General features: G+C 39.8%; 1 protein-coding gene across 2 annotated transcripts in view; it reads right to left on the minus strand.

Annotated features, from left to right (window-relative positions):
- Nucleotides 1-27,319, minus strand: part of pde4d (phosphodiesterase 4D, cAMP-specific) — a 193,289-nt gene that overhangs the window by 129,095 nt on the left and 36,875 nt on the right. The window contains exon 1 of one of the 2 annotated variants that reach the window (XM_059338170.1): nucleotides 26,117-27,010. The exons of the other annotated variant lie outside the window; for it this stretch is intronic. Coding sequence (XP_059194153.1) covers nucleotides 26,117-26,418 — 302 coding nt within the window. The 5' untranslated portion in view covers nucleotides 26,419-27,010. Of the gene's footprint in view, nucleotides 1-26,116; nucleotides 27,011-27,319 lie in introns of those variants that run through there. 2 annotated transcript variants of the gene reach the window in all.

Raw genomic sequence — 27,319 nt, forward strand, 5'->3', positions numbered from 1 at the left:
GGAAACAAAAACAAATTGCTTTTCAATGAATGATTTGACACATGAAAGCACTTCATTTGCTCTATAAAAACCAAAGTTTGCCAACTTTTTTGATGCAATTTACTAGAAAAAGCTTTTCCTGGCTACGTCTGGCTGTTCATGTTTTGCACAAAAGCCTATCGGCAATATCTGTTGAGAGACGAGAAGGCTTTTTCCTTTCATTGTTCTCCATTCAGATTTGCTCAGACTTGTCAAACCGTTCACAAATATATCCGTACAGCTTCTCGGCTAGACTCTAGGCCGTGCCCCCGGTCAATCTCGTAACATCAAAAGCAATACGCAGGAGTAGAGAAGCATAAAAGCTGCAGCACCTATGTGTGTGTCACTGGGAGAATAGGAAAGAGCGTTTTAGCATGCATGGCCATGGACAGGGCTGCTGAGCTGAGGAAAAGAGATGTTTATTGTATCTAACCCAAGACAGAAAGAGAGAAATGTTTATTTCATTATCCACTGAAAGAGTGAGGAGGAACACCACTTGGCTGGCTGGCCTAGGTGCTTGGCAGATGGTGAATGACCAGACTGGCAGCTTGTTCACTGTATGCATGTGTGGTTGGGTGTCTGGCTGTTGTTTCTCCTCTGTTCTCAGCTGGGGAATTGGTTATAAGCCTTCCTGGCTGATTGGCTGACTTGCTGGCTAGCCCACCTTCTGTTTCTAGGAGGACAGAACGAGAACACACACACACACACACACACACACACACACACACACACACACACACACACACACACACACACACACACACACACACACACACACACACACACACACACACACACACACACACACACACACACACAGAGTCACGTACACATTTAACCTTCTGTCTCCTTTGCTGCACTATTCGTATACATCAGCTCCCTAGAGTGTTGTTATTAATGAGCACCCTGGAGAGATGTGGCAGTAGATATATTCCCTCTTTGTACCATGCACACTTTAATACCATTTATGTGACTGATTTCCCTTTAGCTGTTTGCTATAACCGACTACATTAGATGAAAACAATAAATCTATGCTAGGTGTGATATATTTCTGTCACATCTTCATGTTATTGTGTATAATCTGCACTGCTGTGTTTAGCAACAAGCCATCCCTGTAGCTCCAGCGGCCCTAACACAATCACTAGCCATAATTGATCTGTGTTGGTCAGAAAATCACTAGTTCTCACTGCACAACTTTGATATATGTCACCCATAAACAAAGACTGCATGACCTCCATGAAGTGACCTCAGCTGACCTCAATATTCGCATGGCATCTCTACAGATATCCCCTTTGTATAGAGATTGCATGCACATTTTCACCTCTCAGCCAGCCCTCACTGGAAAACCTCTACAAAGCTATTCGCTCCCCATGTGTGCCTACATCGCTCTATTCATCTTTTACCATTTAACATTTGAGAATGTCACCTTCTCCCAGAGATAAGAGCTAATACAAAGTAAAGCCACAGTGCTAAGCCTGAATACAGGGATTGAGTATTGCCTCCCCCGACAAGATTACATTTTCATCCCTGTTAGTTAGTGGATCTGACTGGAAGCAGGGTGTCTTGAAAACATATGAAGGATTTAGCATGAGATAAACCGTGACATAAAGAACAGCTGATCACAGTGTGGGAGTCAAGATCTGGGATTGCCCTCATTAAAGACTGTCAAGAATAGTTGAAAGAAGTATGTTCTTATGATAAAGATAAGAGTAAATATATTTTGTTGAGTTTTGTCTAAGAAACAATGGAATCTTTTTTTAACTTAATTTAATTAATGAATTATAATTTGTCCTCAATCGTTTTTTTTTTTAAATGTGAGAAAATCGTATTGTGAACCCAGTATAGGAAACTGTATTGAATAACATTGTTATATATAATACCTATAAGGAACAGCTGTTTAGAGTGTGGCATTGCCTCTATTTAAGACGACTTACTGTTTAGCTTTTAACAGTATGTGAAGCAAACTGCTAACAGACTTGATTCACCAAGTTGTGTAACTGTCATTATTGTAATGTAAATTAATTTTCAACTTTCCAGAGGAAACTGATGCAGTCACATTCACTGTCTTTCACACAATCTTTCACAGTGGTGTATGAAATTAAATTACATATTTTAATTCATTTCTTTGTTCAACAATGGCTGAAAGAAATGGGAAAAAAACATTACACTACTGTGTTTGTTAGAATAGTACTGGCTTTCAGAAACCCCAACAAGCTTTCAGCTCCACAGCTGCTCCTGATGACAACATTTAACAACTATATCCCAGAGTGAATATAATCTATAACTGCAGCCCCCTAGGTATCCATCAGGCTCCCAACAAAAACAAAAATAACAATCTGAAACAAAGCAATGACACACAGCTGAGGTCAGCAGCAGAGGGAAGAGCTGTTGTGTGATTGGCTATGTCTTTATTAGGGCCTACAAATCATTCAGGAACTCAGGAACTGTTTGCATGTGTAACTGTCAGCAAACTCTTTCAGCATTACAGAAGTGCTCTGTATGCACAATTTAATTATCCACTTAAGAAAAAAAATGGACTGCATGTGACAGCAAAGAAGTGTGCATTTATTGTGCTGCGCTGTTCAGACTTTAAAACTTGAACTTATTAGCATCAACATCCATCATATCCATGTGATTTAAGTCATGTGGAACAGAGCACATCACACAGATTCAGTGGCGTATCTCATTTCAGCTCATTCCATATGTCTTAGCAGGTCCTTGGTGCGTTCGTTATCCAGCTTTGGATGGACCCGAAGAGGCTGCTAATTTGGGTAGCCCTCTCATTAGTGTAGCACAAATCAGATAACAGACATCTGTAGAGGAGGGAACCTTGCAACACTTCAACTACTCAAGCCAGATGGCTCAGACAGGACGAACCCTTCAGAGACCACTTAGAAACAACAAAATATGTCGCACGTTAAGAGACAAGAAACGTCCCGATTTACTCGTCCGGTGGTGAACTTTACACCAAATGCGTAGCGGTGCAGTTTCTAAAATTGTGAGCAGATGCATTTTTTTAATTATGAAAGTAAAACTCCTGCCATGCAAAGCACACTGCTTAAAGTGTAATGGAATGTAAAAAAAACAAAAACATTAACATTAAACTGTAAATTACATTAGAATACCAAATGTGTTTAATAAGCTATTCGCCTAAATACATTAGCATTAAATTACATGAAATCACAACAAGGACAATAACCGCACCCTGCTCTCTGCCCTTCACATGGCAGTCTATTTCAAAGCCACGAGGAAATTTTTGAATAATGTGCCGTAAGGTTTTTGTGACATTTCAAATGTCATGAGTGTGTCCTTGTATCTAACTAAAATGACATGGGAATTAAACTTTTAGTCAGGGGACTAAAATGAACCTTGTTTTTTATGTTCACAATTGTCTGTCTCTTCTGACAGACAACTGCTTCCCCTTGCTGCAGCTGTCCTCTAAATTGAAATACAGTGAGTGTAGGAAAAAAAACTCTTAGATGACCTGATATGGACACACACTGGCTTCTGTCAGGCATTGTCCAACACTGAAAACAGAGCTTTTCAAAAACTCTGGCCAAGGTGTAATTTTTTCAAAACTCTCCTTAAAATTGTTGTCGTGTGGACGGGGAGAGTGTCCGCAGTTATCTCCTTTGTGAGGTTTCAGAAATGAGGCGACAAGTCAGCTGGATGTGGCTGAAATGGTGCTAGTTCTCACCTTGCTAACAGGATTTTTTTTACATGTTTACACATACATTTCTCCAAAATATTACTGAATTCGCCAACGTGGCTTTAGGGTGCAGGTTTTATTGCAAAATTTTGGAAAAAAAATGCTTTTCAAAAATGCCAGTGTACATATAGCAAGGCCCCAGTCTTAATAACTTTTTATCAGCAGCAACAAATCAGGTTGGAGTGTATTCAGACTCTTGGTTACTCATTATTTTTTGACTGATATTATTCAGCATTCTGTTCCTCTCATTTCATTCATGTACATTAACAAATGCTGCATTTAGCCCACTCTCGTTTGATATGTCATATTTTACATTTTTGCTAATAAAAGTCAGTGATAGAAACCTGATCATATATTGTTTATTAAATTGTGTAGGTCATTAATTAATGTGCTACTGATTAGAGGTGTGTGGGGGGGATCGATACAGCATAGTATTGCAATATTTTTCGTGGCAATATTATATTCATTCATGGCCTCTAAGTATCGATATTTAGTGTTCCGTATTTTCACAGTTTTTTGTTTTTCCAGAGGCCGTAGCGGGCTCACTTTTAGAAATATACTGGAGATACTGGTAGCATATGAAACTAGAAGATCAAGGGAATGTGCATCAGGATGTTGGGAAGTTGTCAAAATAATGCTGCAGACTAATTTTTGATGTTTCATGATGATTTTCAAGGCGGTCATGTGAATTCTAACAGCACGCTATCTCAATGAAAATAGGCTCTCTGTTCAATTTGACTGAATACTTTGTTGGTCAGTCTGTGTGTTTGACTCTCTTTGTGGAGAAATAAAAAAGACGGAAGTGAGATGAATAGACTGAGAATTTTCTCTTATTTGAAAAAACAATTCTTGATTGAATTTAATTTTGTGGACACAAAATGCAGTACATATAATATACGTAATATATTAAATCACAATAATATCGTATCATGACTCGTGTGGACTCTGGTGACTCCCACCTCTACTACTGGTAATATCTGTCAACCATTATGTAGATGTAGAAATATGTTCATAATTAGTTTATTTACTTCAGGCTGGATGTGCTCGGCTTGTAGCTTTTTCTTTTATGTTGTTTTCTATAGAACCATACACTAATCAACCTCTATAACCCTGACCACACATCTGTGACCATTCAACATACCGAAACAGTACAATGAAAAGGTTATAGGGAGACAGTTCCTTCGACTTTCTTTCAGTTATCTGCTGAATGTCATGAAGAGACCACACCGGCTGCTTGTGTGAGGTGAACAAAGCACTCAGCCATCAGTGCAATTCAGGCTATCACACTTGACACATATTGATCAAACAAAAGAACGTAATCAGGGCTGTTGGTAAATACCATATTAAATAGACAACCTTTAAACTGATTGTAATTCAATCTCTTGCAGTGTAGAGTAAGTAAATAAATAAATAAATAAGGAATAATTAAACATAAAAATCTAGAGTATAAATGATGAGAAAGTCAAACTTAATTATAATATATTTTTTACTGACATTATTGACAAAGGTTGGGATGGTGTGTAAAATGTAATTAAAAACAGAACGCATCAAGAGTTTATGTATTGACAAAAAAACAAAGATGGAGAACTAGATTAGATCGTTGCAAATTGTTTTTATAGTGTTTTCCACAGCATCCCACCTGATTTGGAACTGGGTTTGAAGACCTTTAATATTATTCCTCAATATGCTATTCAGCATCTCACTCAAATCACAGAATGTCCCACAATCCAGCGGAGAACAGGTCCACTGCTGTCTAGACTAAAGGGGAAATCCTGCTCTAACTGCTGTAAAAGCTTTTGCAGATGGTGCAAAGTGGTAGGAAAAGATGGAAGCTAAATGTGGAGAATACAAAATCATTGGCTTCTGACTGTGATGATTAAAAAGTACAAACAAAACTTCATTACACAGCCTCTAATGGTTATGTACATACCTTGCCATAAGAAACATCCCTGTTCTCGTCTTTGTCTCCGAAGCCAAATATGATTTACCAAGTGGCATTGTGCACGTCAAAAATGTCTTTGAGCACAAGACAGCAATGATTCACCACCAGCAGCTTCATCCATTGCCAGGTCTGTGTCTGCTTTCCTCTGTGGAACAACACCACTGACAAGGCAGTTTCCAATTATAGAAGCCAGACACTCATCAAGAGGAGTAAGTTTCACTGTTCCCTAAACCCCTCCAGTGGCACCTTCACTTTGCCAGCATACAGCAACACTTTTATTGGTGTCAACTTTGATATCCAACCACTTCTTCTTCATTTCCGGAATTGTTCGGCTCTGGGAGCTTGGGGGAATTCACTGCCTCTCAGACATGCTGCCATTCAACTTCACTCTTACTGAATCAAGCAGAACGGTCTGTGTGGCCTCAGCCTGCCAAATAATTCACATCAACTTTACACTGACATAAGCTGGTATGTCAGGATTTGCGTCTGATTGGCTGTTTCATTGCGGTTGGACGGTCAGCTACTTTGGTCTAGACTGAATAACTTGAGTCATTTAGATTCCCTAGAGGATCATTTTTGGCACCATCAGCAGGTCAAAAATCCAATTTTCCAATATGACCAAATACCTGCAAACTAATGGCATTTCCACCAGCCCCAGCTGAACTAGTTTTTGCATGGTTGTCTTGCCAATCCATTCTGCTTTCAAGTGGTGGTATTGAGCACATTTACTCAACAAATTTAATTTAACAATTTTGACATTGCCTTTCTTCTGTGTTCCTCCTCAGGCAACAAAGTTAAATAAAACAACTCTACATGCACACAACTTAATTTCTGCAGATAAGGTGAGGAAAAAAATCAGTGGCTTGTTTGAGCAATTTGCATGATTGCTGACAATTTACCAGAAAAAACCTTGTTAAATAACAAGAAAAATGTTTTAAGCTTTGATCAGAAAAAGCTGTGTACAAAATGTTGCATTTAGAAAAAAACATGCCGACGATGCCTCCTCGACTCAAATTTAAATGTAGGACAGGACAAAAGGTTGTTTTTTACTGGATACCTGTGATATTCATAGGATTGAATAACTTAAGATACCCACACTGTTGACCTGTGTGCATTTACTCACAGCATATTGGTTAAATTAGAGGCTTCAGATGGGGAGCATGAATCACTCCTGCTGCTATGATACAAATGTTTGGATGAGAAATTGACAGAAAATAGTGAAAAATGCACCAAATCTGTTTTGAGAAATTACATCAAAGAGAAAGAGGTGAAACTAAATGTAAATGAAATGCTTTCAAGGTCTCTGTGTGTGCCTTTGCTGTTGGTTTTGCAATAACACATATATTGTAAACATTTGGAAACAAACTTTCAGTCCAAAGTGGGTATAAAAACTGCACTGCATTAACCGATTTGCATAAACACAACCTTGGCCGTGCCATCACTACTCTACGCACCCCATCGAAAATTCATTTGAAGAAAAAGATACCCAAACAAACGCCGCTACAAAATATTATGCAGTTCTATTAAAGTCTGCATCTAATATATCATGCCATATGCGTAGCCATGCAAAGTACTGTAAACTCTTCACAATCAGTCAGGCTCACATTTATATGCAATACAGCAGCAGGCGACAAATTCCTAACCTTCAGTTTAGCTCCAATGGATCTTGGTTATGTGGCAGCATGGGGGCAATGGTTTATAGCCACTATGTATTTGGTGCAGTTTAAATCCTGATTGCTTTCACTATGGTGCTCCATTCATCACCAGAGAATACTCTGAGACACCAGGGAGCAGAGGCCCAGAGATAGCCGGGGATAGTTATATTTAAACAACACTTCTTGAGGGAGGACGTGAGACACTCAAAAGAGACAGAGGGGAAGGGAAAGTAAGTCACTAAGAGAAAAACCAAGAGCATTAGAGAGTAAGTCAATATAAGTGAGTGTGATCTACACTAGAAAAAAAGGTATGCAGAAAGATTATAACCACTTAAATTAAATTCAGAGTAAGACAGAGAGAGTTGTCTTTAATAGACTGTGTTGCCTTGTAATTAGTCTGCAAACTGTACTTTCTGAACTGGCAAACAATGAAAGATGAGCAACAGATTAAAGATTAAAACTCAGAAGCACAAAACTGCAAACATGCATTTATGAAACCTTGCTTATGTGATCTTGATACTTTGCAGAGTTCAATAAATCTCACCCATTATCAACCTTTTTGCACATGCAGCCATAAATAACTACATGATGAACATTTTCTTTTTCTCCCACTTGAACATACAACTTGGATCACACATTAAATGATTTATTTGTGCAGCAATATAAATTACACTTGTAGAAAAATGTAAGTGTCCAAACTATTTATAATACATCTATCTCTAGCTCATTAACTACCAATCTTTGTCCACCGTAGCTACTGATTTGAACTAACAAGCAGAATAAAAAGAGCAGATTTCTCTATGATGTTACACGATCTTGGCAACGAAGTAAGTCAAGCAATGTTGTGTCTTATATCTTATATCAGTGCACAGCCTCCACTTGAGCCTTCTGACATCTCTACTTTTTATATCTGTTTCATCTCCGGAGTCAAAGGCGGAAAATAATAGAAGCTCTCTTCATGGACAAAGATGGGGACATGTTGAAGTTTTTAATTGTGATTTATGTGTATATGAATTCCTGTCTTACTGCCCACACATCCTTCTATAAATCTTATTACAAAGCTGTTATAGTAAATAGCTAGTACAGACCGGAGTCACTATCTTTGGTGGGCTGAAAAGATTCACACTCTGAAGAACATGTAATAAAATAAAATGTTTTTGTGACGTTATCAGTCTTCTCTATAAATCACATTCAGCCCAGATGACTCATAAAGCTCTGTGAATGCTTGGTGAAATGGCACACACATCCTCAGAGCACACTCTTATCGAAAAAATAAATAAACTCCATTAATGTTGCCCTTTCCTGAAGTGTTTGCCAATGCTTTGCAAAAAGAGAGCAGCATCATGTCATGCCCTTGTGATAGGAACGCCAACCTCAACAAGGCAAGGACAAACCCCAGAAAGAACCTTCAGCAGGAGACAAGACTAATTTCACTTTGAAAAATATCTGCTTTCTTTTTGTTCAAGAGGAGATTCATACTATGGTGTTTTAACATGGTGGGTTGCCACAGTAGAGAGCCCTTTTGGTCCAGGAGTGAGACCCAGTTCGAAGTGTATATAGCATCAGAGATGAGACAAGAAGACAAACAATTATTCAATATGATGGACAGACCTGCAGTCTCATTAAATACTGACTCAGGGGAAATATGCTAGAGGGCATACCTCACTTATTTTGGCACACGCACGTTCTATGTCAAGTTTGTGTACTGTGCAGCTCACAACTTTTAAACCACTGAAGTGGGTTATAGCAGCACTGAGGCAGCTGTGGGTAGTACCTACACCATATTAAATAAGAAGCTCTCCAACGCATATACATATTTTAATGAATTCAATAAAGAAATGGTAATCCTATGGTTGATGAGCTGGATCTTTTAACAATGTGACATATATCAAACTAATTTCCTCTCTCTCTTCCTCTTTAACTTCAACACTGCCAATTTGTACCTAGTGCATGTCCTGACAGTGGGTGTGTGAGATAAATGGAGCAAGACAGGAGAAGACAAATGGGTTAAGATACCGATGAGATTTCATTCCCTTATGGCGTGCCCACAGTATGGGGATGGCGTGGTTTCAGAGTGTCAGGTGAGGCTGAAACCACAGCTGGCTGTAAAGTATGCCTTAGAGCACAGACAATGAAGAATGGCAGTGCTATAAAACTCTTTCACAAGCTCAAGAATAAAGAATATTGTCGAGTATGAGAAGGGATGAGAATTGAGAGCCGCTACCAGTTGAGATCCAGTTCTGATGCATCTGGTTATCAATCCCTTTTATCAATGTAGGCATGTTTTTTTTCTGAGAGTTGTGAAATGCCTTACTCATGCGCTGCTGCAATAAGGAGGCTGAGGGGGGGAGTGGGACAACAGCAGCGCTGCAGCTTGTAATGTCTGGAAAGTCAGGGTGGAAATACCAGAAATATGCTGAAACATTATTCTACACAACATTGGCCTAAAATCCAGGAATACCATGTATTTGACAATCTCACCCAAGTGCCACTGCTCTCTCTATTTGGTTACTAAGCCTTCTTACTTGACTGAGAATACCTACATGAAAACAAATGCTACAAATATTCTCTAATTTTTTCTCAACTTGTTGTGATGCCATTCTCAAGTCATATAACCCTGCAAGAAGAATCAATTGAAGCAGTATCTCTACTTTTATTTGCTGCTTTCATTGTCAGCATTATTAACCATAGAGAAAAAGAAAGCGTGAGAACGACTGACATCTGAACAAACAATGTTGAATTCGGTGTTTGACTTTACAACACATTAACTTCACAAGCAGGGGGAGAAATGGAGTCGTGCCTCGAATGGTCAAGACACATTCTGTATTTCTTACTCGTTTTGTTTTTTTTACGCTGAAACATGAATTTCTGATGTGTTCCTGTTGAGCCTTGAGTAATCTTGTGCTAAATGATGTAGATGCACACAGGCAGGTAGGGCACACCAGAGGGAAAGGATGGAAGTGGGGCACAGTCATTTGGTGCTCCACGATGCCCTGCAGACACATCACAGTATCTTTATTTTTTTATCACCGCTGCATCTAAAAAAAAAAAAATAGATCAAGTTTAACAGACCACTGCATTTTCCATGCCCCCCTTACTGTGTGTATATATAGCTTAATAAAAAAGTATGGCAGAAAAAGCACAACCTCTACAACTCCTGCATTCACACTGTGAGGCTCCTTCCTTTTTGCAAAACCCACTGCCAGAAAAACTTTTCGGAAATATCAAATATGAATATCAGGCTGAGGGTTTACTATGCATTTCACAAGGAATCACAATGTGGAAAACTACCCATAATTTTCCACAATTGTTGCTTTGTCATACTGACTCAGTGGTGTAATTTCCTCCTTTTCCTTATTTCCAGTGACACGGCAACATACCTCATCATGCTGTCTTAGAAAGACCGCCAAACCTGAAACATTTTGCAATCAAGTAGCTGCCAGTCTAACAAAACTTCTATAACTATTGTTAATTCTACTGTTTGCATTTATTCTCAAATTAAAAGGTTCATTGTGGCGTTTTCTTTTGATGTTTAAATGTAGCCTTTCTTACCAGGACGCATACCACCAGCCCATACTTACCAGGATCATTTCAAATCGTGCTGAACAAGTCATTTTTTGGGGAAATAAAATGTTTCACTTTACCATGAGAGCACATAATAAATACAGAAAGGGTCAAAGTTCTACAGCTAAAAACACAAAGTGCACGGTGGTAGCAACTTGTCAGTTACAAGAAGTCCTGCTCAGACCCTGCTTTATGGTCTATTTTACCTTCAGTAGGGAATATAATTTACTAAATTAACATAATGCAGCATTGAAGAAACCAGTGATTGAGACCATAAACTCATGAGGAAAATATTTACGGAGATAAAAAAATTTAATAAAGTGAGAAGTAGGATCATCAATCCAACTTATTTTGCAACCATTGGAGTTGCCCTCTGCTGGAAATTTAAAAGAATCCATTTCCCCATTGGCTTCACTCTTCAGGCCCGGATGTTGCCGCTTGGATTAAAATCTCCACAGGGTGACTTTAATCTCAAAAAGTGAACACCCAGTACAGAGTTGATGAAAACTTAGACTACAACTTTCCCATCTTCTCCTACTTTCAGCAGATAATCCCCCTGTACTCCTCTTTCCTGCACTGAGCTCACTGTCCTCAAAGCATCCTCATGAGATCTCATCATTAATGAAATCAGTGCACCCCTCCAACTAATGTAGCCATGGTGACTATTTCCCAAACGAGCAAAGTGACCTTCTGTAAATGCATCCAGGGAAAAAAATGCAAGCAGATTACAATTCACCTCAAATAGGAAGGATCTATTTCATATTTAATAAATCAAATTTAAAGTCCAACTGGCCTTCAAGTGCCATGTAAATTTACAGTGCAAGTCGAGGTGTGGATGGAAGCCATTGTTGCCACGATATGTCTATTGGGGACCCAGGCTGCACTGGTTTTAAATCACAGCCAAAACGGGTGTCTTGAGTGAGCATTCATACATATCTCCAACCAAACAAAAAACACAATGCAGTGGTAGAAACACAGGCACACAGTCAGTCAACTCCCCACAACTGGGCCAGGAGAAGCACTGTGCATTTTAAAGCCACTTTGACTGCCAGACTTAATAATACAGACGGAGCAATACAGCAGCAAAATTGACAAAGAAAGAATAAAGACTTAGCTAACAGAGGTCATCAGTTCTAACTGACATAACAGAAGCACTATGCTGCAGCAGGTGTTTGTGCTGTTAATAATTGCTCAATTCTGTTGTGGGAAGAGAGCCAGAGATTTCTAAATTTGTGTGACAAAGCAGGCCTTGGAACTAAGGGTAGGCGATATGGCCCTAAAAGAATACAACGATATTTGAAGGTATTTTAGCATTTACGATATTCTTGACGATATTACAAAATAAAAATAAATTTAAAATGCACATTATATTGCTAAATGTAAAATGAAGTCAACATTCTGTTTACTTACCATAAAACTTTAAATTTAATGTAAAAAAAAAAATATATATATATATATATATATATATATAAATAAATAAAAAAATCTGGCAACAAAAGTTGCCCAACACTTACTGTTAGGGCTGCACAATTAATCGAATTTTAATCGTGATCACGATTTTGGCTGCCACGATTAAATTAACCTGATCATCTGCGATATTTCCATTTTAAAATGTGGGCTCTCTAATCAAGCATAGTTAAGGTTTCATGTAGCTGCCTAAATAAATAACGAGTGAGCGATAAGCAGGATGTGACGTAGTACTTAACGCCACAACAACACGAGCCATTTGTAAAAGCCGGCGAAGTGACTATTTTCCAAAAAAAGCTGCAGACCCGGAGGGGATGTTAGCCCCTTAGCGTCCAGTCTGCAAATTGCTAATAGGCTAACAGTTAGCTCTGTAGCAGTACAGTGTGTATGTGCTGCTGCTGCAGGAGGTGTTCACTTAGCGATCTCTGTTTGTTTACAACAAACACTGGACACTCTGTGCGCACACTAAAAACTGTTCCTATTGTTTGTTTAAAAATACTGCAATAAAAATACAGATGTTTCCCTAACACAATGAATAATCGTGATTAATAATTGTGATTAGGCCTGGGCCAATAATCAATAAATCAATTAATCGCACGATAAATTAAATGAACTCAATAATTTTGCCGGCCTCGATATATATCGCCATTCGCATGCATGTTTGTTTTCCTCGTCTGTTGCCTCCAAGCAGGCTGGATGACAAGAGGGTTCACTCTGTGCTCGATCTCAGCACCTGGGCGCTTTTGTTCCATAGCAGAATGAGCGGAGTGAACCCTCCTGTCAGTCATCCAGTCTCTTTGTCTCTGTGGGGAAGGCTGGGCCGCTAGCATTGGCTACACACAGAGTGCGGCAGGTGAGCCTCGTGCAGAGCAACGCGAGGAAAAAAGATGATTGCAAAGCCAAATGCCACAGCCCCGGTGTGGGAATATGTCGGTTTCAAACCGAATGAAAAAGGTGAGCCCATCAACACACGGACGAGCCTGTATGCCGAATTTGTTCAAAAGTGATGGCAACAAAAAAAGCCACCACAACAAACTTGCATGCCCATCTAAAGCAGAACCACCCGACCCAGTTTTCCCAGCTGGGGAAAAAAACTGCACCTGGAGATGCAGAGCCTTCGTCCCGACAGTCAACACTGGTCGACAAAGTAAATATAAACGTGTGCACTCACAGAAAGTGGAGTTTGCTACATCGCAAAATAAATGCTGCCCTTTTAAAAAAAAAAAAAAAAAATGTTTGTTTTATTTATTTAGGATATTTAAACGTTCTTAAAATTACAATTACAATGGTAAAAAACACTGAGAAATAAAAGTGTATTGTATTTGAAAGGGTGTGCATTATTATGATATATTATCATGTTGACAATAATATCGTTTATCGGCAAAAATTTGTCGGACAATATATCGTCCAGCAAAATTTGTTATCGTCCCAGGCCTAATTGTGATTACAATATTGATCAAAATAATCGTGATTATCATTTTGGCCATAATCGTGCAGCCCTACTTACTGTCATATTAAAGTAAAAAAAACTACTTTAGTTATTCCACTCATTTAAAAAAAAAAATACAGATATTAACCGTTTATTAGCCATATGTTTAAATAAATTATCAGTAAAATAACTTAATTGTTTACCATTATTTGACGCTAAGTGTAAGTGCAGGCCTAAAGAAATTAGGGATGCTTCTCGTCAGAAGAAAATTCTGACTAACGCCTGGATTCCACTGGATGCGTAACGGCTGCAGATCCGTCGTCGGAGCCGCTACGCACCCATTATAATCAATGTGTGAGATTCCACCGACTGCAGATCCGCTGCGTAATGAGTCCGACAACGCAGGGCCATCCGACAGCCCTCGCAACACTTGCGCAGAGCTTCTATTTTTGTCGGACGACGGAGCACTATGCATAAATTCAGCACAGAGCAGATCGTTCCGGACAGGAAGTCTTGCACAGACACAAAATAAAACACCGGTATATTTTCAAAATAAAATACCTCGGGTTTGCTAACGAGGTCGGCCGGCTCGTTAACAAGCCGGCCGACCTCGTTAGCGCTCGTTAAGACGGAGTCGCTGGATTTGTCTCCAGTCATTAACGAGGAGATGTTGATTATCTTCCAGTTATATCAATTGATTAGGCGTGAATTCGCGAGATCTCGTGCGTCCTCGGGACTCTGCTGTCCGCAACAGCTCCGACACAGACGGATCCGGTGGGTGTTGACGGACTGCGTAGATACGCAGCCGTTGCGGACAGACCCCTGTCGGAGTCGTTACGCATCCAGTGGAATCCAGGCGTAACAGCGTTGCCGCAGCCGTTGTATATTGTAAGACTATATTAGACAGTATTTTTGTGCATGTCTGGTTATGCATGTTAGAATTCATATAAATGTGTGGCTGTGACAGAGTGTCATGCTGTCGGGCAGGCTGCATCTTAAAATGCATTGTGTGTAGTCATGTCGATTTTTTTAAATTATTTTTTTTTAATAATAGTTTCTCCGCTAAAAGAATGTGTATTTGCTTTGCTCTTATAAATATAGTCCAGGTTTACTAAACAATTACAATAATTACCTGAGATGGTGTTTTACTTTTGGATCTTCAAAAGACAAAGAATGCAAAAAGTGACAAATTGTGAATGAACTTACCCACTTAGTTTTGTAAAAAAAATAATAATAATTTCAAGTTGCTCACAGTTCCAAAATATTATAAAGCACGCAAAGCTGGATAATGTACCACAGAACAGTCTCTGATGATGATGTAACTACAAAGATTGCTACACAATCTGAAGAGTTATACTAATGGCTCTGTAATAGGAGCCATCAAAACAGCCTCTCCATTCTTTCCCATGGGTCCGCTACAAAATCCATCTCCTGTTAATAAGCAAATGGTCCTGGGCCGATTTATTAGCCAGTCAAATCCCCATAGTGACATGAAATCAACTCATGAGTCACAGTCTTAAACTGCTACTCCACCTAAAGTCTTTTCAATATCAAAGGCACACACCCTGTGGGCTATAATGCTGTAGCAGTAAAAGATAGATGCATTCTTCATAAAGAGCTTGCCGTGGTCATCTTGAATTCTTGTCAGTTACAGTGGATTACGGCAGGAAAAGGGATCACAAAGTCCATAGAAACTCCTGCAGCACATTCCACTTCTCTGCTGTCCATCACAATGCTCAATATATTCCTAAAATATGCTAAAATCTGAATAAATAAACTTTATTATTAGCCTGCAGAGTAGACTGTTCGCAGTTGTTTGTGTCTATGTTTGCCTGCGTTTGTCATGAGTGACAGCAACTCACATGCAAGCTACAAATGGAAGCAGTATATTTAGCCATATCTTGGCAAAACAATGGCTGCAGAGATAAACAGACTGCTGTCACACTTTCAAGCCCATAGGGATCTGAAAATGAAATTATGAATCTTGGAAGAAAACGGATACATAGAGAACTTTTGTGTAAGAAATAATAAAAGGTCTGATTTGTCAACAAAAATAATAAAAAAAAAATACCATTTTAGGTATGTTTGTTAAACTTCTTCTACAACGGCACTGATGAGCCATGAATTATGCATGCATGTCTTCAGATGGGCTGCTTTGTCTCAAGGACAAACAAACAAAAAAAAATGCTAATTACAGATGACCTTGTGTTTCTGCAGGGAAGTTATACTGTACACCAAAAAAGACCTCACCACTGGCCTTGGCATTCAACAATTTCTTAATGCTGGGTCGCCAGAATTACCTCAAGTTAAGTGGTTTTCCTTTAATTACAAATATATTTTCATTTACTTTATGACTTTATCGTAACATTAAAGCTTTATTCTCCTGTAATTTATTCCCAAGTGGTGAGAATGGCTGTTCAAGGTGATTTTGCATCACAGAGCACAGGAGTTGTTGGTCTACTGATGCCTTGAACTGTCAGCTTGTTTGTGTTGTTGTGTGCCTTTGGGTCTCACATGAATGTGGCGTCCACAGCAGGACATTGCTTAGCTTCCATGCCGAATACGCCGCTTCTCCAGACAAGGAATATAATGTTACTGGCTACAAACTAGCTGTGAATATATGGCCGTCAGGTCACATGGGAAAAAGTTTTCCGAAGGGCTTAAAAAAGTGGCATATCAACGCTTAAACATACATCCTTTGACCAAAATGTTTGGATCTGAATACATCAGGGAAACTACTAAGAAGCTAAAAATAACATGAAAAAAATAATGGACCGGCCCTTTAAAAGAAACACTTTTTAACACAGATAAAACTGGTATATAATGTATGGAAAATTACTCAAGCTATTTAGTAGCACAGTAGCTAATTTGTTTAGTTTATTTAGCTATTTAACACAAGGCAGTTCAAACGATGAAGATGCAACCCCCTGCAGGGCTATTTTCATGTTTTTTGACAAGAGCAGGCTGCAGATGTATGTGTAGCAGGTCTTTGGATGAGAACTGACATATTGGGAAGGAGATGTCTGGGTCTAAGAGGCAAATCACTCGGGGCCAAGCTGCTGAAAGAGGAAAATCATGATAGAAACAGCATGTCTGAGAACAAAAAAGACAGGAAAAGACAATTGGCAAGGTGAAAAGAGAAGATATATACAGGGGAGTAACTGTTTGTCAGTAGGAGCGTGTGCGCAACAAATGCTGTTATTTTGTAAGCGCGTGTCAGCATCAGTGAATCAGATGGAAAAAATTGATGTCACCAGAGAACACACTGATTGGAAGAGAAAGAAAGAAAAAGTGGCAAAGGGGAAAAACGAATAATGAAAAGCTGAGGGAAAAAATCAGAGAAACCAAGCATTATACATGGGGAATTGAGGCCTAGCATGACTGACAGTTCCCACAACAGCTTCCTTCACTACAGTGCAGCATGATCATGTTCACAAAGCCTTGCAACTTTCTGTGAGGCTGTTTATTTTGAGTCCATTTCTTCCAGCTGGTTGTACCTAATCTGGGACTTCCAGGTACAAAGCAGCAGTATGTGGTTATTTCAGCCACAGATGATGACAGAAAGTAATGGTGGGGTAAATTACATTGGTGCATATCACGTGAGCAACACAAATGTGATCCTGCAGTCAAACTCTCAGGGTGCCAAAAACAAAAGCATTGGGTGTGCACATGTTAATGTGCTGCATCGGCAAAAATTTGGCCTGCAACAGACAAGGTTAATTCTTGTTTTTCGGTTAGCCGATTACCTACAATGTCTTTGCTATGTAATTAAAGCAGTTGTTGATCACTTGTGGCAACTACTGTCCGGAGGAGTGAGTGAGTCTTTTATGAGGAGTGAGGAGTCAGAAGTCAATGACGATTTAAATCACTGGTTTGAGCAGACAGTCAAAGACAAATAAAAGCCATGGAAAAAGAAAATCCGAAAATAACGTTTTATTTCTCAGATTCACTGGCTTCCTCACAACAACACTGCTGTGCTGTCTCTGCAGCTCAGTATGCCCAAATGCTTGCTCACCGGCATGATCCTTTTGTCTTTTTACAAATGAGTCACGGAGTCGACAGCAACTTTACTTTTAATGTTATCAAACAAAGAAAAATGTTCTCCTCTCATCCTAAACTGGTCCCAAATTAATACTAGACTACTACTTTAAACTACTTTCTTTTGTTTTTAATGAATAAAAGGCACACCAGTTGAAGCAGGCTTGCTGTGTGTGTGTGTGTGAGAGAGAGAGAGAGAGAGAGAGAGAGAGAGAGAGAGAGAGACTGGTAAGTAGGTTTCCCCTAGTGAGTGTCAGTGGCGTTCATCCCAGCAAGCCCTTAACCAAAAGAGCACCTTTCTAACAGGTAAAATGGCCCCAGAACTTATTTTAGACCACAGGTGTCAAACTGATCCATGAAAAGGCGATGTGGCTGCAGGTTTTTGTTCCAATTTAGCAGACCTGATACATCAAATCAATGGAGTGAAGACAGATTAAGTGGACTAGGACCAACCGGTAGTACAGAGAGTTTACAAGATATAAACTTAAAATTAGCCCCCTAAGAAGATCTGGGTTTTTTTTGTTTTTTAAGGGGCATATGGATAACTAGGAGGCAGTATATGCACTGTTAGGACCAATAACAGCCTCTCATAGTCAACATTTTTATATGAAGTTCAGCTCACATTTCAATTCAGAGCCATGTGCAAAGTCACACCAAGCAACTACACAAAAACTAAAACTACAGACCTACTAGTTAATGGCACAGATAGGATTTTAGTTTAAAGTCAGCTTTCATTTGGCACAAATATTCACTGACTTCTTTGGAAACAAGTATGGTGTCATAGCCCAACTATAATAGCCATGAAACATGATGCAAGTAGCATCACCCTGCCACACCAAGACCATGTGCTTTTTAACGTGTAAAACATCCAGTTATTCCTGTTTTCATCGTTCCCTCCACAGCTTTGATACAGAAATGACAGAAATAATCAATAATTCATATGTCTGCATGGTCTCTCTTGAAGCTATCAGCAGTCCCTAGACCAGACCAGTGGCCAGCCCAGCTAGAGTCTTTATCACCCTGTTGAGTGTAATTTGATCAGTGCAGCACAGCCAGCCAAGAGCTCAGGGAATCACCCAGCATCAAGCAGTCCGTCTAGAGAGGCTTTGGCTTGTAGCCCTTTACAAGGCTGTCCTTCAAAAATGGTTTTCATGCATTTTATTGGTCTAGCAGAGCAGTGAGGAAAGTGAAGCCAGGGGAGAGCAATGAAAAACAAATGCCTGTTCCTGATGGTAAAAATTAGATGACCAATTCTCTCTGCTTCCCTACACTGTTTGAGCTCTATTTCTATTTGAGATATCACCATTTCAGCAAAGCTCCTTTCTTTTATGAGGCAATAATGTTTTCCTAGAGCCAGTCACACTCACTGGCCTGTGGTTTCCTGCTGGACACTGTCCAGTTTTCACATTGGACAAATATGTTCCCTCAGCTAGATCCCACTTTGCCTGTCTAACAGCAGTGTTGTATAACATCAGAAGTGTTCATACCTCAATTTTCCAAGTTGTGAACTCTAATTTTTAACAGTATTTGCTTTCTGATAGGATAATATTTATTCCTAAAAGATTGCATTTTCCTTTGTATGCTGTTCTGATTGAAAGTAGCTCAATCATGGAATGATCACAGCAAATGCAAAAGTTTAATCCTTGCTTCCTCTTTCTTTGATGGGACACTAAAAATGATGGCAAGCTGTGGAGGATTTTTATGTTTCAGTGTGCCAGTTGTATGCTTGCACACTATTTACCAAGATATTGTTCTCTTAACACCCTTAAAATTGGGCATAGCCATGAGATGTATATCTTCCACCTCAGATGTCCACCTGAATAAAGTTCGATAAGAACTGACAAAAAAACAAATAAATTCAGGCATCCAAATAGTTTCTGGCATTACAATTTTGATGATTTGTTAAGAGGGTAAGGGTAATTCCCTTCGCAGACTGTACTGCCCTTCACATTTGTGCAAGATGCCCTTTAAAAAAGGACACCATGCTCAAGGTATTCCAGACACCTTTCATTATCCAAAAACGCTCATTAATCCTAGGGATCAAATGCAGCCATTACTGATTTCACAGGTTATTTAAAACAAGAGAGGTGGGTCTCAAGGTCAGTGTTCTTGAGTGTACCCTGGTGTTTTGGATAGAGTCAAGGTAAGTTTTTAACTGACAACTAAAGTAAAAGACTATAACTTCATGATTTTATAACAGAAAAGGCTGACAGGGAGACAGCCTGAAACAGTATAGACTTACTAATGGATTCTGAGCAGCTGACAAGTGACATAGATTTTAATGGTTTCCCATGAGTGTTTTGGTTATATTCCATCCATTGACTGAAGTGAATACAACCACATTCCAACCACTTCTACACATGCAAATGTTTTATAACCAGTGTCACATTGTATGAATATTAGAAAACAAATTATGTATGCAAAAAGTAATCTTTGATAGATTGTTTCTGTTCACATCACTATGGTAGGAAGCAATCTGATCTTTTCTTTACATAGCAACTGTATCATCTTTAGCAAGATAATAAGAAAATAAAGTACCTTAAATTACCTTAAAGTACCTAAAATTGTATTTTTTATTGTTCTTTACGGAATATATGAACAGATATTTACATGTATTTAGTATGTATCTACACCCATTTAGAAAGTTAATTCTGGCAGTGGGAATTAATTGGATCCTCCTTGTTTTTTCTTGTTTTTTTCTTTTTACCCTTTTTGTTTATGTTTGGGTCTTGAATATTTCATTATGTAAAGAGGAGAGGTACAACTCTTTTTTCTTTATTTTTTATTTTTTTTCCACATATTTCTTATCTGTAGTAATTAACTAAATTCCTTGTGTAATTACTGTTATTTTTACTATTTATTTATATTCGTTATATTTAAAAAAATATATATTATTATTATTATTATTATTATTTATTATTATTATGTTTTTATTTATTTTTCTATTTTTATTTTTTATTATTATTATTATTATTATTTTTTATATATGACTGATTCCAGCAAAGGGAGGGGGAGGGAATAAGCCAGAGGGGTGAGGGAGGTATGGGGGGAAGGGGGGTGGGAAGGTAGTTCAGATTCTTGTTTGTTGTTCTTCTCACATGCTGCCCATTTTTGATATGCTGTACAGTTGGATGTGGGGTGGGATGTGGCTGTGTGTGGTTTGAAAGGAGAAGAAAATAATAAAAATTTGATCACAAAAAAAAAAAAATAAAATAAAGTACCTGCAATACAAGAGAGGTTCCTGGCATTAAATGCATCTTGTTTTGGATTGTATCTAGATAGTATTTAACCTGATAACATTTACATGTGTCTCCAGTGTCCACTGTCCAGGTAGATGTCAAACTGAGATCTGATTACTCTGTCCAGCTCAAACAACTGACATCAGTCTCTTCATTACCATCTCCTACCACACACTGACACAATATCGGGCTGCAGTGTGTTTCTTTTATTATTATTTTTACTTTTCTCTTGTTGATGCATGGACTTGTTCTTAGTGTCTGGGCACCCAGACCTGTTAGAGTCAGTGCCTGTTAGTTGTTGTATTTGGACTGAAAATACAATTGCATCAACAATGTGCCCCTGACCACCTCTATCAGATTGCAATTAGTAGTTTGTTTTTTTGACGGTTTCTATTGGGATCTTGAAAAACCAGCAGCCAACCTGCATTACAGCACTATTGACGTCCTTTGGACCATGCTTTACATTCTGATCCTTGCACGTGGGATCGAAGCTGGAGCAAACCATAGAGCCACTGTTTTGTTATGCAGAATAGAAAACATGATATGATATTACCTACATTGGGCCACATCACCTAGCCCTTACCCTTGATTCCCTCAGCATTGACCTTTACTGTACATCCATTACCATGATCATTTTCTTTCAGGAAGCTTCTGACAAGGATCAGGCCTGGCAGCCCTATCAGCTGCAGGTCCAACACATCCTGTATGATGAATGACCTTTCTCCTAAGTAGCTGTGGCTTTACTTCATGTTTAACTAAAATTGACCTCCCACCTCAATATGTCTACATCCATGACTTTCTAATGCACCGCTCATCTTTCAAAACCCAAGTTATTCACTGAAACGTCTGAAAGACATATCCAATTCACGTTCCATTTCTGCCTGAATGAGTAGGTCAATAAGAGCCAGACAAAGAGATGGCACTGACATAATTGTCAGCTCTGTGTGCCTTTCATACTGTTACACTAAAAGCAGAAAGAAATCCCACAGAAATTATATCTCATGACTATTTTTATTACCCAAGCTACATGATGTTTGATGGTGATCTCTGCTAATGGAAACGTTAGTAGCATTTCTGCGATGCGTTCATTAGCATGTTCTGGACATCTTTCACATGCCTGGGAGTCTAGCCATGCAGTATATGTGTATGTTACCAGTTCCGTAGCAGCCTATGCAGTATGACTGGGAGTGTAGCCGTGACTGGGGTTATATATAGCCATGTACCAAATAGCAGTTCCTGACTCGCTCACTAACACCCTTGGGATCTAATGACATAGCCAGGGGGTTATGCTTCATACTGGCTAAAAACCTCTCTCTGGCAAGTCACAGTAGGAGGAGGACTGGCTGAAGAAAAATCAACGACCGTTAAATACAGCATAGAGTGAGAAGGCAGGGGGGTACGCTTTCCAATCTGCTGCTTCTGAGGGGACAAAATGTCCAGAAGGAACATTTTCCATCCCCTCTCCTTCCCCTCCTCAGATATTTCATCCTTTTTTGTTTTGACATTTCCTGTTCCACCAACTGAATCGCCAAATCTTGATTGCGATTGACGGGGAGAAGAGAAATCATGATCCCCCTCTCCAGTGACATCTCCACCGATAAAGAACCCCCACCCCCCTGCAGCGTCCCCATGGCAGGGACAGGCAAGCAGCAGGAGAGGAATGGGAGAGATGCCAGCTCATCAAAGGATGCTCCAGATTCTTGCTGAGGTCTCACAGAAGCCTTGAGCAGCGTCCAGGCCTAGCCTACATTGTGACACATTTGGGTGATGTGTTTTACCTTGGGGCTGCTGGACCTTAGCGCAAACCAGCCGCTCGGGCACACACAGCTACATCCACAGTCCTCTGAGGGAAAGACTTGCTGTCTCTCTCTATACATAAGGTTGATATGTGTGGAGCAAGTAGCTGGCTCTTCTTATTAGTCCTCTATAAAAGACACTGCCTCAGAAGTTGTTTCTGTCTGCTCATTACAACCAGGGAACATGTCATGTTTATCTAACTTGCAGCAACAACTTGATTGCTGAGGTTTTCTTGTGAAGGTGTGTGACCTGCTGCTGCCTTGTTAATTAGAAAAGTCAGTCAAATGTAAGTCTTAAATGTAAACAGCACATGCATTCAGAAAAGTTATTTATGTATATGCAAAAAAGCTTTTAAGCACAGAGGAGAAGTTAGCGGTCTTCCTTAAAGCTTAGCTGTACGTTTGCAAAGGCTGTTGAAAGGCTTTTAACGCAAATGATGCAATGAAGGCCAAGAGGGCAGACCGTCTGGTGTCTGGATGTTACAGTTATCTACCATTATTATCCATAGAGGTCTCCTCCTCTCCAAAACAAGCGGAGCAGATGATGAAAACTAGTAAAAACGTTTTATCTTCAAATTCAGTGTTTCTCTAATGCTGTTCAGCACATTAGCTGAGAGGTTGCTAGCCGAGCTGCTTCGAACATGCGCTCAGCTTGTTTAGCTGATAACTCTAGATCCCAAAAGGTCAGGAGGTTTTTTACACAGAGTTGAATTATCCACAGAGCTCTCCTACTCTCCAAAGCAAACAGACCGGTCTAAACCAGTGAAAACACACAATGAAGCTGTTTCACATTAAAAATCTGTGTAGCGCTGATACTGTTCTGCATGCCAGCAAACGCACTGGAGTCGAGCTGCTGTGCTTTTAACGTTTTGATAACTCAAGATCCAGACATCTGAGGACTAAAATCCTTGATCTGGTTAAATATTTATAATAATAGTTTATAATAATAGTTAAAAGTGTCCAAGATCTAAACAATGTATAAAAAGTTGATTTATTACAACTTCTGGCAGGCAAGCACACTGCAGACACATACGCAAAGGTGATATGATGCCACTGATGAGTGCCAAACACAATTTCAAAGATTCAAATCACACATTTCTCTGGGTTAGGTCTACTGAGGTCATTTTTTTACATTTGAATGCGTAAATGTTACATCAAACTATAAATAGACATATATCACTTGTTAAGAATTAAAAGAATAGAGCCACTTTAAGAAAAAGGCACATTTCTGCTGTTCTGCTTTCACACAACAGCTGCCATGCTGATTGTCTAGCAATATGTTGTGCATAGCATAATCACCTACATTGTGGACAATGTGCCATAACATTTTATATTATGATTCCTACCCGTAAGGTGTGTTCATTTAGTAAAATCACCAGATAAAAGGCCTTGCTAGTCTCAGTGGTAGAAGACACTGAAATAAGAATTAAATAAACATGCAACCCAATGGATGCACATAAAAAACACCACCAATCAAAAGACCCTATTGACCAGCTGCAAATGGTGTGCCGGGCTGTGGTGCACAAGGTGCCAAATTCAATTTAGCCTTCTGTTATGGTTCCTGAATATGTGCTGGAGTGCAATGTGCCTCTTACGTAATTAGCCTCCTGTGCAAAATTTGATTTGTTTGGGTTAATCTATGTGTAATTACCCTCCTGAAGCAAATGTGAAAATCACTTGAATGATCTCCGATGCAGTTGAATAACATGAACATCTCAAATTTCACTTTGTTAGGATACATTATAAGTTAAATGCAACCTTTTCACATCACATGGGTGTTTTAGTCCAGCACACCACTTTGCAATGTCACTTCCATCTGTGCTCTCATCCCTCCCTCCCTCTCTCTCTCGCTTCTCCTCCATGTGACTGTTCTGCCACAGTAACAGGGACCATTCTGACTGTCGGCCAGACAAGACAGTGTGCTTTTTACTGGACCTGCAGGCAAGTATCACTCACATCTACCCCCATTTTTTTTGTTTAAAAGAGGAAAAAAGAAAAGAGTGAACTGTTTCACAGAAATCTACATCCACAACAGTCACTTAAGCCACAGAGCTGAGGTGACCTTCTCAGATTTCATTTCAGTTGGGTTTTTTTTTTCTCTCCCTCCTTCCCAGAACAAGTGAGTAATTAGAGCAGAAACATTTCCCCACACACCCCGGCTGTCAGAGTGCAGAGCTGCTTTTGTGTGTGTCTGTCTGTATGCAAGCAGGCTTTACCACAAAAAAAAAACTGTTGTTACTGCAAACATTACTGCCGTCATCTTACAGTAGCTGCTCTGGTTAAATACTCATGTGCGAGCAATATCTGAAGACCCAGCACTTGTCATACTAAGATTATCCATGTTGTCATGTGTGGTGACTCAGATTATTGTGAGTGTCGTTTTAGAGAATGTGGTCACCACATATTAGTGATGATGTAAAGCCTTCCTACTGTGTCTCTTATCCTCGTGGAGTAATTTCACTTAAAAACATGAACACTAGGCTACACAGCGATCCTAAAGCTTAGTGGGATTAATTCCTGAAGATCACTAAACACTATTTAAAAAGGCACAAGGGGGCTGCCTGCGTGTGATGCGTTCAGGGCAACGCATGCATATTTCCTGAGACCTGCCTTTGGTCAACGCCTACCTTTCATTACCATCAGTCTCTGTTTTCTGTCTCATTCTACACTAAGTACATTATTCCCTGAGCCACATACAGTCTAACTAACAGATATGAACATGAAAGCCTGTGATGACTGTTTTGTTAGTTATTCATTTTACTTTGTTTAATTAAGGTCAGCAAGCTGTTTCTGCTTGGAAAGGTTAGTTTATGCGGGGGGGGAAACAGTTTACTGTAATCGCCTTGCGATTGAACTCCGTTATTATAAAAATATTAAACATAAGTTAAAGGATAGCGTGTGTTTAGGAGTACAAACAAGGTATCATCTGCAATGCCCTTATGGTGATAATTGTACGACTATTTCATTCTTTTTCACCTTTTCTCTATCGACATATACTTTATCCATCCTTTCGTTGCCACTACAGTACTGCACATAAACGCTTTGGACGGTTCGTTTATATTAAAAAAAAGTGATGTAAAACAGAGGTCGAGCCCAGTCGAGGACAAAAATGTATAACCTTCTCAAAGTTAGGACTAAATACAAGCCAAAACACTTCTCCGCTCCCGCGCGTCAGTCATACACACAACGCCCATCTTCATCGTGGGGAAATTAGAAAGAGACACAAGATGAAGAAAAGCAGTTTCCTCTCTGCCCTTACCGTCGAAGACCTTGAAACGACGACGGCCACGACATCCTGGATTTCTTCAGCCCGGGTCGGTGCCCTGTGTCCACTGCGTAAGTCCGGTCCATGTTCCTCGGGTTGAGGTATCTCTCGGTGTCCGAAAAGCCTCTTTGTCTCACGCGGTCGTTCTTGCGCACTACCAGCGCGTGGTGGAGCGGAGAGAGCGCTGCCTGGTTCTGCTGCCTCCACAGATGTTTGGGCGCCTTCGCACTTACGCCGGTTCCGCCGCCGCCGCCGACCAAAGACGCCGTCCCCACTTTCCCGCAGGCAGGGTCCATCCTCCTCGCCCCGTTGAGTTAAAAATATTTTTGTAAAATAAATAAACACTTTATCAGCATTCAAATAGAATGACCCCGGGGGAAGGTGACGGGAGGGGGGCTTGATAACAATCCGAGTTCAGGTGTTTTTTGGGATTAAAAAATACCTCCGAAAGCAAAATTAGAACCCCAGAAGTAATCGAGACAACTTTTTTACGTTAGTTAGGTGTGCTTCACGTCCAGTTTGTTTTTTGCGCTCACGTAATGAGTTTAACTCCATCAACTTTATCCCCACTGCCCCGCAGAAACACATAAGACAGAGCCAAAAATAAATCCATTTACGCATCACGGGGTAGACGTCTTTAACTGCGGTTTGGACGGGGGGAAAGTGTCCCAGACTGAGGTTACGAGGAGAAAACTCCACTCAATTGAGTCTGTTTTCCAAGTGCTCCTCGTTTTCTCCGAACACGCCCATTTCAGCAAGGTGCTTGTGCTGCTGCGGCGGTGCGAGCTGTTCAGGACAGGATGGTCATTTCCACAATATTATGCAAACTTCTGCAAAAACCCCGCGGATGTGGTAAACTTGGCCCACGGTGTGCGTAAACACCATCCAGACATAGCACAGTTCTTCCCTCCTCAAGTCCCCTGCAAGGAACAGGCGGCGACAGGATATAGGGAGCAGGATGATACATAAAACATGAGGGACCCACCCAGAGCACCTCCCCTGAAATTCTCCATGAGTGAAAAGCAGGAGATGGTAGTGGGAAGGGAGCCAGGTGGCCAGATCATATAACAACACTGAACCAAGTTTATTAATAATCCAACTGAGATTTAGGTTTTTACAAAAAAAAAATTGTGTATGTTTTGTGGATATGCACTTAATATAATTGACCAAATTTCTATCTTATTTGTAATGACAGGC

This window comes from Centropristis striata, chromosome 7 (genome assembly GCF_030273125.1).
Source record: "Centropristis striata isolate RG_2023a ecotype Rhode Island chromosome 7, C.striata_1.0, whole genome shotgun sequence".
Taxonomy (NCBI): Eukaryota; Metazoa; Chordata; class Actinopteri; order Perciformes; family Serranidae; genus Centropristis; species Centropristis striata.